The sequence below is a fragment of the Crassostrea angulata genome, chromosome 6, assembly GCF_025612915.1.
Source record: "Crassostrea angulata isolate pt1a10 chromosome 6, ASM2561291v2, whole genome shotgun sequence".
NCBI classification, from domain to species: domain Eukaryota; kingdom Metazoa; phylum Mollusca; class Bivalvia; order Ostreida; family Ostreidae; genus Magallana; species Magallana angulata.
The window spans coordinates 241,207-252,431 of record NC_069116.1 but is presented as its reverse complement, the minus strand read 5'-3'; the positions used below and the strand labels follow the sequence as shown (position 1 = coordinate 252,431).

General features: G+C 34.5%; 1 protein-coding gene across 1 annotated transcript; it reads left to right on the top strand.

Annotated features, from left to right (window-relative positions):
- The first annotated feature begins 287 nt into the window (after positions 1-287).
- Positions 288-11,064, top strand: LOC128188086 (mitogen-activated protein kinase 1-like). Its single transcript, XM_052858892.1, has 11 exons — positions 288-451; positions 1,207-1,333; positions 3,145-3,200; positions 3,625-3,814; positions 4,865-4,997; positions 6,143-6,214; positions 6,638-6,717; positions 6,869-6,947; positions 7,214-7,323; positions 8,009-8,138; positions 8,906-11,064. Exons 1-10 carry the CDS (start codon positions 327-329, stop codon positions 8,132-8,134), a joined length of 1,098 nt encoding a protein of 365 aa, XP_052714852.1. The 5' UTR covers positions 288-326; the 3' UTR covers positions 8,135-8,138; positions 8,906-11,064.
- Positions 11,065-11,225: the final 161 nt, after the last annotated feature.

The following is an 11,225-nucleotide window of genomic DNA, read 5'->3' as shown; positions in this document are numbered from 1 at the left end:
TTGTTGGAAATACAAAATACTTTTTAAAAATGTCTAATAAGATGTATTTTTCTATATTTCTACCATTTTGGTCAGAACTTTTGATTTAAAAATAAATGTACCATAAATTTACGTTAACGTGCTATGTTTATGGGAAGTCATTAGGCTCCGACGATTCATGATTATCTACCAAGTTTCTTTGCAATTTTAATGAAATATATTCACAGATACATCAGGGTTTTGTAGCGTTGATATTCGCATCCTTCTATCTTTGGTAGGTGCATATGCAAATGAAGTGAATTTCCCTGTGACGTCAATTATCACGTGACTCCGAGCTCTCTATCAACATGGCGAGCGGGGATAAACCTGCGAGTAAATCAGGAGCCGTGGCTGTTAAGGCCCAGGAATTCCTTGTTGGTCCACGCTATGTTGACTTGAAATACATTGGAGAGGGTGCATACGGAATGGTTGTGTAAGTTATGGCCAGCGACCTGCAAACAACTGCAGCCAAGGGCCACTACTCTACGATATCAAATTATTTTTAATTTTTTCACTAGTAATATTAACGAGATGTAGAAATAGCAAGACAAGTTGAATGAGCCTGTATGGCTACATGTCTTATTTCAACATATACAATGACTAAATTTTGTTTTCATCAATTTTTTAATATGAATATACATGCGGTATGTGGATCCATGTGTACCATGGAGTGGATTGATTAAATACCACCTATATTGGAAAATGGACGTTAGCTGAGCCAGCTTATGGCATTCCATTCTATTGTGCAAAATATGTACAAATAATTTGTTAGTGCACCAAACGTTTTGATGATCGAGCCAATTGCCTGTTGATTCAGTTTAATTAACTGATTAATGTGAAAACTCGAGATCTTATAAAAGTGGCATAGCCATAGTATTTGAAATATAGTTTTACAATAGGACTAGTGGGAGTATATGGACCAAGGATATTTGCCTGGTGATGAACTGGTAGAGCTCTATAATAAAAATAGTCCAACTCTGTTAATTTTGAAACAAGTCAAACATGGTCCATTGTACAATATCATTTTAACGATAGTAAATTCTATTATGGTAGAGTTCCTGACTTGGAAAACTTTTGTATTATATGCTCACTTCTCTTTTCCTACTATATTTGTATTTAACAAAAAAAACTTTGTTATTGAACGATGAATTGAAGTATATTATTAAATTGCCATTTCCTCTGTTACAGGTCTGCCCTGGACACTGTAACTAAACAGAAGGTTGCTATCAAAAAGATCTCACCATTTGAACACCAGACATATTGCCAAAGGACCCTCAGAGAGATTAAGATTTTAACAAGATTCAAACACGAAAATGTGAGTATAGTCAATGGTAGAGAAATTAATTAAAACCATTCTAACAAGGGCTTGGACTTTGGGTAGTTGTGTCAAACAGCAATAGAACGTAGGTATGTCTATTTTGTTGCTGGCCCCTCAGCCATGGCTCTTTGAAATCAACAAGATTTGCTGGCTTTTGAGCTTAGACTACGCAATAGGTGCATATTTCATTTAAAAATAGCATCCTTTTCAACTTCTTTTGAGGAAAGTAGAAGTAGATAGTTACGCCCAACCGAAAGTCCACGATCTTGTAAAAATGGTTCTAACACAAGCATTTGACTCACAGTTCTCTGTACTATACATATATCAGAGAGGATCGTAACTGAGCAATTCCAAGTTTTGTCATATGAGATGTGTTCAACCCATTTCAGCTGGAATATATTGACATGGTTGAGTTCTGGAATTTTTTATGGGGAATTTAGTTATTGCATGATTGACATGTGTTTTGACTGATGTTAAAATTTATTCTAATTGTTGTCAGAGAGAACTTTTTGGTTGGACAAAAAATATTGGGAAAAATTACAAGTTAAATGGGGGAAAAAATCAGTGATATTTGCAAGAAGAAGGGCCAAAATTCAGAATCATTGACTGTAAATAAGTCACTGCCTTCCCTTTTTGAAAGAAAACAATCAGCAAGATCATCCTATACCCCTACCCCCTTTACACTTTCACTGGACAACATTTTATAATATGTAAATTTTACAGTAACTAGTACATCTGTACCAATTTGATTTTCACTTGGTTATGTAGCTGTCGTAATGCTCAGTGTGTGAAGATGATGTACATTTTAAGATAATGGCATTGCTGCATAATGACACAAGCGCTGTAGATAGGTGCTTTATTGATTAATTATTGATGACATTTTATTGAACACACTTAATGGACCGGGTACAGAGATGTCGTCAGGCGATATCTGCTGATTTGTTTCAGCAACAAGTTATTGACTTCAAGACTCAGACATTTTATATTAATCAGACAATACACCAATGCCTTCAATAGGTGTATAGATAGTTAACTGTTGATTCTGTTTAACATATTATGAAGGGGAATCATTGAGTATATTTAAGAATAAAATCATTTGTAATCTGTATCATAGATCTAAAGGTGGGCATACATGACACACTGTTATAAAACACCTGGTGGGGGCTGAGGTCTATGCATTTAGAACAATAAGTGATGTAGGGGTCAGGAGCTGTGAGAGGAAATATAAAAAAATATTACATTCACCTAACACCCCCCCCCCCCTTAAAAAAAAAAATGTAGAACTTTTATTTTAAAATACTTTTGATTTTCATCATATTGTACATGTAAATGCCTCTTTTCCTAGTGTTTTTGAATGAGATGTTATTGTCAGCATTCTTTCTTCAGAAAAGTGGGGGAAAGTTAATATTGATTTATGGAATTGAGTACTAGCATCTTACGTTTTTCATCAGAAGCTTGATATGCTGTGTTATGACTTACAGTTTACATTTATTACCATGATTGGAATTCACAGAAATCTTATTACTTTAATTTGAGTCAGAGGTGATAGAAGTTGGATCTAGACGTCAAATGAACCTCTGACAACATTCTAGTGCCATTGACTTGGATAGTTCTTGAGGCTGTTTTTTTTCATCTTTCGTCATAAATAAATGTGAACAGTCAACAGTTTAGGTTGATGAGAAAGGTTGAAACATTGCTAACATGTAATATTTCTCAGGGAACTTGGATTAAACGGGCTAGTTACAATAATTATGAGATGTTGTGTTGGTAACTTGATCATTTTCCTGACTTCTGTACATTGTTTTCAGATTATCAATATACAAGATATTCTTAGAGCACCTACCATTGATGAGATGAAAGATGTGTATCCTTTGATTTGCTTGAAATTGAATTTGACTACTTAATTTTCAACAGTTTAAAGACACAATGTTGTACTATATATTATGCTGCAGTACCTGATGTAATAAATCAATATATATACTAAATTTTAATGAACATGCAGTTCTTATATTGCAAATTTTAGATCATTTTTGATTGATCTATTTTTTTTAACCTTAAAAAGTTAGAAGTTCTATTAAAATTGAAATGATTATAGAATATTGTAATCATTTAGCTTAAAACCTTTAGATTGCTGTGAAGTTATGATAATAATGGTCTTTTTTGAGAAAAAAAGAAATTCTGCAAGTGTAAGAAATTATATGATTTATTGAAATTTCTTGTACAAATATCAGAAGAAAACAATAAAAGAAAGAAATCTAAGGTCCACAAAGTTCCTTAACCCTGATAAGTTACATCGTCCAGTGTTTGATGGAAACAGATATGTACAAACTACTGAAGACCCAGCAGCTCAGTAATGACCACGTGTGCTACTTCCTGTACCAGATCCTGCGCGGCTTGAAGTACATTCATTCGGCAAACGTCCTTCATCGTGACCTCAAGCCCAGCAATCTCCTCCTCAACACAACCTGTGATCTGAAGGTGAGTCTTTCAAGCCCAGCAATCACCTCCTAAACACAACCTGTGAACTGAAGGTGAGTCTTTCAAGCCCAGCAATCTCCTCCTCAACACAACCTGTGATCTGAAGGTGAGTCTTTCAAGCCCAGCAATCACCTCCTAAACACAACCTGTGATCTGAAGGTGAGTCTTTCAAGCCCAGCAATCTCCTCCTTAACACAACCTGTGATCTGAAGGTGAGTCTTTCAAGCCCAGCAATCACCTCCTAAACACAACCTGTGATCTGAAGGTGAGTCTTTCAAGCCCAGCAATCTCCTACTCAACACAACCTGTGATCTGAAGGTGAGTCTTTCAAGCCCAGCAATCACCTCCTAAACACAACCTGTGAACTGAAGGTGAGTCTTTCAAGCCCAGCAATCTCCTCCTCAACACAACCTGTGATCTGAAGGTGAGTCTTTCAAGCCCAGCAATCACCTCCTAAACACAACCTGTGATCTGAAGGTGAGTCTTTCAAGCCCAGCAATCTCCTCCTTAACACAACCTGTGATCTGAAGGTGAGTCTTTCAAGCCCAGCAATCTCCTACTCAACACAACCTGTGATCTGAAGGTGAGTCTTTCAAGCCCAGCAATCTCCTACTCAACACAACCTGTGATCTGAAGGTGAGTCTTTCAAGCCCAGCAATCTCCTCCTCAACAAAACCTGTGATCTGAAGGTGAGTCTTTCAAGCCCAGCAATCTCCTACTCAACACAACCTGTGATCTGAAGGTCAGTTTGTTGACCTGAAGGTAAGTTAAATGATCTGAGGGTCAGTCAGGTGACCCTTTGTTAGAGTGCTGAAACACACTGTAAAATTTTTTATTGAATTAAAATATAAATCTGATATTTTCTTCAGTTTTCTATGCAATGGAAAAAATATTATTATTTTACTTGTTTGCAGTAATCTGCCTTTTGGCAGTAAATAGTTATGACTTTGTATCAAATGTTTGCCTCTCAAAGTCTAAGTGTGCAGTGTTATGATGTTCTTTCTCTCCTAGTAATAAGTTCAGAAATAAGTTATTGGGTTTCTGTTACAGATTTGTGATTTTGGTTTGGCTCGAGTAGCTGACCCAAATCATGACCACACTGGATTTTTGACAGAGTATGTCGCAACAAGATGGTACAGAGCCCCAGAGATCATGCTCAACTCGAAAGGCTATACCAAGTCAAGTAAGTCAGTACCAAGTCAAGTGAAACGTGATACTAAGTCAAGAGCTAAATCATAGTACTGTTACATAATTATAACCTTGTCTCACTCTGTTTACAGTACTCTAACGATGTTTTTTCCCTTGTCTCCCTCTGTTTACAGGAATGTAAAGATGACTATAACTTTGTCTCACTCTGTTTACAGTACTGTAACAAAGATGATAACCCTGCCTCACTCTGTTTACAGAAATGTAATGATGATTATAACATTGTCTCACTTTGTTTACGATACTGTTACAATGATTACAACCTTGTCTCACTGTTTTCAGCAATGAATCAATGACTATAACTTTGTCTTACTCTGTTTACAGTACTGTAACATTGATTATAATCTTGTCTCACTCTGTTTATTTTACTGTAACAAAGATTATAATCTTGTCTCAATCTGACTACAGTACTGTAACAAAGGTTATAACTTTGTCTCACTGTTAACAGCAGTGCAACAATGATTATTACCTTTTCTCACTCTGTTTACGGTACAGTAACAATGATTATAACCTTGTCTTACTCTGTTTACGGTACTGTTACAATGATTATAACATTGTCTTACTCTGTTTACGGTACTGTAACAATGAGTATAACCTTTTCTCATTGTTTACAGCAATGTAATGTTAATTATAACTTGGTCTCCCTCTGTTTACTGTGCTGTAACAATGATTGTAACCTTGTCTCACTCTGTTTACAGTACTGTAACAATGAGTATAACCTTTTCTCACTGTTTACAGCAATGTAATGTTAATTATAACTTTGTCTCCCTCTGTTTACTGTGCTGTAACAATGATTGTAACCTTGTCTCACTCTGTTTATGGTACTATAGCAATGATTATAACCTTGTCTTACTCTGTTTACAGTACTGTACACTGTAAAAATGATTATAACCCTGTTTTCCTCTTTTAACAGTACTGTAACAACGATTATAACCTTGTCTCTCTCTGTTTACATTAATGTAACAATGATTATAACCTTGTCTCCCTTTGTTTCCAGTACTGTAACAGTAATTATAACCTTGTCTCACTCTGTTTACAGCAGTGTAATTATGATAATAACTTTGTCTCACTCTGTTTACAGTTCTGTTATGATGTTTTACACTTGTATCACTCTGTTTACAGTTGATGTCTGGTCTGTTGGCTGTATCCTGGCAGAAATGCTGATCAACAGACCACTCTTCCCAGGGAAACACTGTATCCTCTACATGTCAGATCTTTACATCTTAAGTATTGAAATGTGGGGGATATCTAACAGAAATTGAATATTGGAATCTATAGAAATTAGGGATGTCAACATTTGACTGTGGAACATTAGAATTTATATAATGAAACAATTGACATTCCTGCTACTGAGTATTATCATATTCAATAATATCTTCATCTCTGATCCCAAGCTATAAGAGAGCTCGATACTTGTGCCTCAATCTGCAAATTAGTAATTAATGCTGGAGTTCTAAAACTTGCCCAGTGTACTTTCAGTACTTTGATTCAATATCTACTCTATTGAGCGCAAGACTGACTTTATTTGTTTGCCATATGTTTGACCTTGCATTTAGTCTTGTTTATTCTTGTGATTGACCTTGTGTTTGCCTTTGTGATTGACCTTGACTCTGATAGACCTGGACCAGCTGAATCACATTTTGGGCATTCTGGGATCTCCTGGCCAAGAAGATCTCGACTGTATACTCAATGAAAAGGTCAGTTCTCACCTTCTAGACATGTGATGAAATCTCTGCTCAGAAATATACCATGAATTTATACAAGTGATGTTCATGTTTCTCACAAATGATAATCACCTTTTTAGATGGCTGGAATAATTAAAATGCTCCATGAATTTGTTTGTTACAGGCCAGAGGCTACATCCAGTCCCTTCCTTATAAACCCAAAGTCCCATGGAACAGACTGTTCCCCAGGGCTGATCCCAAAGGTAACGGTGCTACTGTATACTTATCAGTGTTTGCAAGGGGACCACCATACAAATGATAATGCACCATAAGTATCCGGTTCAGTAACTATGAAAGTTAAATAAATATTGCAAGTTGTCTTTCTTGAATACTTGAATGCCTAATAATAATACATTGATTCTATGCAATTTGGTATCATAAGTTGCAGATTCTAATACTGTATTACAGTTTTTGCTTAATGGAATTATATAGTTGCTTAAGACAAGGTATGTTTTATCTTTATCTTCAGCCTTGGACCTTCTGGACAAGATGTTGACCTTTAACCCCCACAAGAGACAGACAGTGGAAGAGTTACTGGCCCATCCCTACCTAGAACAGTACTATGACCCAGCAGACGAGGTATTTATACCCTACCCCCACCCACCTTGCCTGGGGCACCCCACCCTTATCTCTTATAAATTTTAGTAAGGGTTCATGAGAGCCCACTCTGTTGATCACCCCCTCCCAAGTATAAAGAAAGTGATACTGTACTATCAAGGAAAGATTTTGATAAAAAAAAAAAAAAAAAAAAGCATAACAGCAGCCTTTTGACAGATAAATAAATTTATTCATTAAATGTCTCCCTTTTTACAATAGATAGAATTATTTAGAGTTGACCTGATGATAAGAAATCCATCACAATACAAATAATGTCGATACTGTTAGGATATTAAAATGGAAAGTCATTGGTGGTTTATATAAATACAAAGTATTCTTCATTCTATGTGGTTTTCTACCACATGACACACAGAAAATATTGTACTGTAAATCTGTCAGCAGGGTCACCTTCAATTGTATAGAGCAATCTTAAATTTCAATATCATCAAACTTGAATAAAAGTTGCATTGACTTATGCTAGCAGTATTTGGGATTTTATTAAAAACTGACCCTTTTCTAAATAAATAAGATATTATAGCATATATTATGTAACAGTATCACAGCACAGCATTGTATACATAGGATATTGTGTAATGTGATATGAAAACAGTGCTCCCTTTGATAACAGTGACTTATTTAAATAATAAAACTTTATTTTGATTCACAGCCAGTAGCAGAGGAACCATTCACATTTGAGATGGAGTTAGATGATCTACCCAAAGAGCGACTGAAAGAATTAATTTTCCAAGAGACAGTGGATCTAAAGAAGAAAATGGGAATTGCTGATTTATAATAGGGTAAAGACTCTCTCTTGTTATCTTTCTCATCTGCAATACTTTGAACTGTAAAGGAACTATAATTGTGTAGAAAATATATTATTTAATATATGATTGATTCCTAGCTCGCTGATTGGCTAAAGTCCAACATTCTAGAAAAATAAAAAAAAAAGTTAGTATTCCCCTGCAAGTGACCTATGAGGTGATTATAACATATGATTTTTTTCTACATTGGACTAAATGTCCACACTGCTATGATTGGTTGTCATCATCATTCCTGTCGTCTGATGAAATTTTGCATTTCTCAGTGTGTTTGGCTCTGACTTTAAATTATATAAAGGTTATAAGGTTTTCCACTCAATTTGATATGTCTGTATAAATTTGTCACTAAATCACCTCTTTGCTCGGTGAATATTGTACTTGTAGGGCAGCTAAATCATCGTATTGACCTAAAAAACAGCAAAATTATATATCATCAAGCCTTGATGATATATAATTATTGCTGTTTTTTAATTTAGTTGTTTAAGTAAAGTGTGCAAGCAGGTGTAACTAAAAACATATCTGTGCGATAATATATACCAGTAATTGACTTTAATTAGATTACAAAAGCAAAAATATGTTACATTTAAAAAAGACTTGTTGGTTTACAATCACATTGACAGTGTAACAAAGAGCTGATAGTGTGACAGATTCAAGTAACACATGCAGGTATAAACACATAAAGACAATGCAGACATGAACAGGCAAACATCGTAGACTCTAATGTTTACTATTTGTTTTTCTTCCAGATAAGACCAAATTTTGCATATCTACAGCTTATTCCATTTTCTGCGGCACAGATAATATTACGACATCAGTGTGTATAGATGTGTCAAGAAGTCAATGGATTTAAACATTCCATACAAACGCCACAAGTCGCCGCCGCCATAGAAAGCTAGGTGGTTCTCCTCTGGACTCATTCTGGATCTGACACGACGGCATTTGATCTTTTTTTTTTAATATTGCATAATCACTGTAAGAGCTTACAAGTCAGTGTTGTTATAATGGTAATCTTCCACTCCTCATTTCCTGTACAATGAATAGAACGTTGTTAGCCTCATTGACAGACTCTGTCTTTATACCTCTCTCAGTAGAATTATCGTTTGATATGAATCTTTGTATGATTGAAATTATCAAACACATGCAGACTTCTACACACACAAGACTTAATTATTCTACACATCTGATTTAGTTAACTGTTTTAGGAAAGAAATTACAGTATATTTATTAAAGGACTACACCGAGAAGAAAGCACAGCAAGCAATACACAGCATAAATGACCGGGTCTAGTGACTTTGTTGACAGATGAATTTCATTGATCTCTCTCCAATGTATTACCGTACATTTTTAGTGAATTTTATTTTGAATTTTTTTGAAATTTGAGATCACATTGAAACGTAATGCAGCATGAAGCTTGGTCCCATGGAGGGGACATTAGAAGTTGATTCTTTAATTGGGTATTTTACATACCTTTGTTATTATCTCATTTGTTTTCTATGTTGTTGTCTTTTTACACAGAAAGTTGAATAATAAGTGCTAGCATTTCACCCATTGGAATATATTTACATATAGTTTATTTGATTACTCATATTTTGTGTACATATTTCATATATTTGTATAATTTTGGATAATGGTTGACCTAAACAGTTTATTTATTATTAATTCATAGTTTTACATGTATTGTAATCAAGTTTCTACATTGATAGAATGGGGTTTTTTTATGAAAAAGTAAAAGTCCATCGCTATCAGAATGAGTCCCGCACTCATAAAAGACATGGATCCATTTAAATTATTGCAAAACATTTTTGACTTCATACATTGAAAAATCTCCAAAGACTTATTTATACGTAACAGGCATTGTCATTCCATTCAGGGGAAACTGGTCAACTCATTTAATCATTCATTGGTCCAGACTGTTGATTTTAGAGTAAAAAATATTACATATAAGGAAAACAATTATTTACGAAAAAATAGCATTGTTCCTGCAATAATGCCACAGTACATAGGAATTTTTTTTATTTCATTCACTGTAATTTATTACATATAAAGCATTTTCGATTGCCTCAGCAGATTATTTAAAATTCAAGATGCTTAGGTAGAAACTTAAAATGATATATCCCGACTGATAGGAATTTATACTGTTATTTTTTTTTCGTTATCTTGGTATACTTTCATACTACATTGACTGTTTCTTTATATTAGCTTTGACATATACAAATTTATATCAATATTTGTCTCCCTTAGCATATAAAACTGGTACCAAGCTTATTCTTAAACTGGTATGCCACAGTTTTGATAGTCTACAGTTTCAGCTGATTATGTATATTTTATGAATACCCCCAGGGAGTGGTCTTCAAACCCGCCCCCTCCTCCCCCTACCCTGATGTGGGGCAGTTGTTGTATTGATGTATACTGTATATATATAAAGAGTACATAGACCCTACAACTTATTGACAGTCCTAATTGTTAACTCTCCAACATGTTGTTGTCAAAATTATTGTGAATCTTTGTCCAAAGATTTTGTGTAATTTTGTCAATCGTTGTACAAAGTGAATATAATCCTTGTCTCTCCAGAGTCTCTGCGGGAGTTCGCGTTACTCCCTGTGGTCTAATGTAAGACTAGGCACAAATACTAAACTGGAAAAACTCACTTAACTTGGTTAGTTATACCAGCATCCAGTGTTAACTGATTTTTTGAACTGTCTTCATATCTTAACTAGCTTTTTATATAATACATGTATGAGTGCTCTTTTTGTAGAATCATCATCTGAATACACTTTATAATTTGTTGTTTGAAGTTCAGCTGTTCCAAGTTCTAAGTCAATTAAAAAGAGGAAAAATAGAAAATGTACATATTGAAAATGAATATATGTATGTTAAAATAAATTAATTCATATTGAAATAAGAAGACAGAGTATTTATTGGCGGTTGTTCGAATTACGCACTCGAAAGTAAGTTACAAATCTTGCTTGTCTGCCTGTTCGGTTGTATTTTGCCACACATTTATTTATATGATTTTAAGCAAAATGATATCTAATGAATTGTAAATGTATAAAAATAAAGTGTTAC

Coding starts and splice junctions, on each gene's coding strand:
- LOC128188086 (XM_052858892.1), top strand. CDS start 327: ATGGCGAGCGGGGATAAACCTGCGAGTAAATCAGGAGCCGTGGCTGTT. Junction 452..1,206: donor GGTGCATACGGAATGGTTGT/GTAAGTTATGGC, acceptor CCTCTGTTACAG/GTCTGCCCTGGACACTGTAA. Junction 6,215..6,637: donor ACTCTTCCCAGGGAAACACT/GTATCCTCTACA, acceptor TGACTCTGATAG/ACCTGGACCAGCTGAATCAC.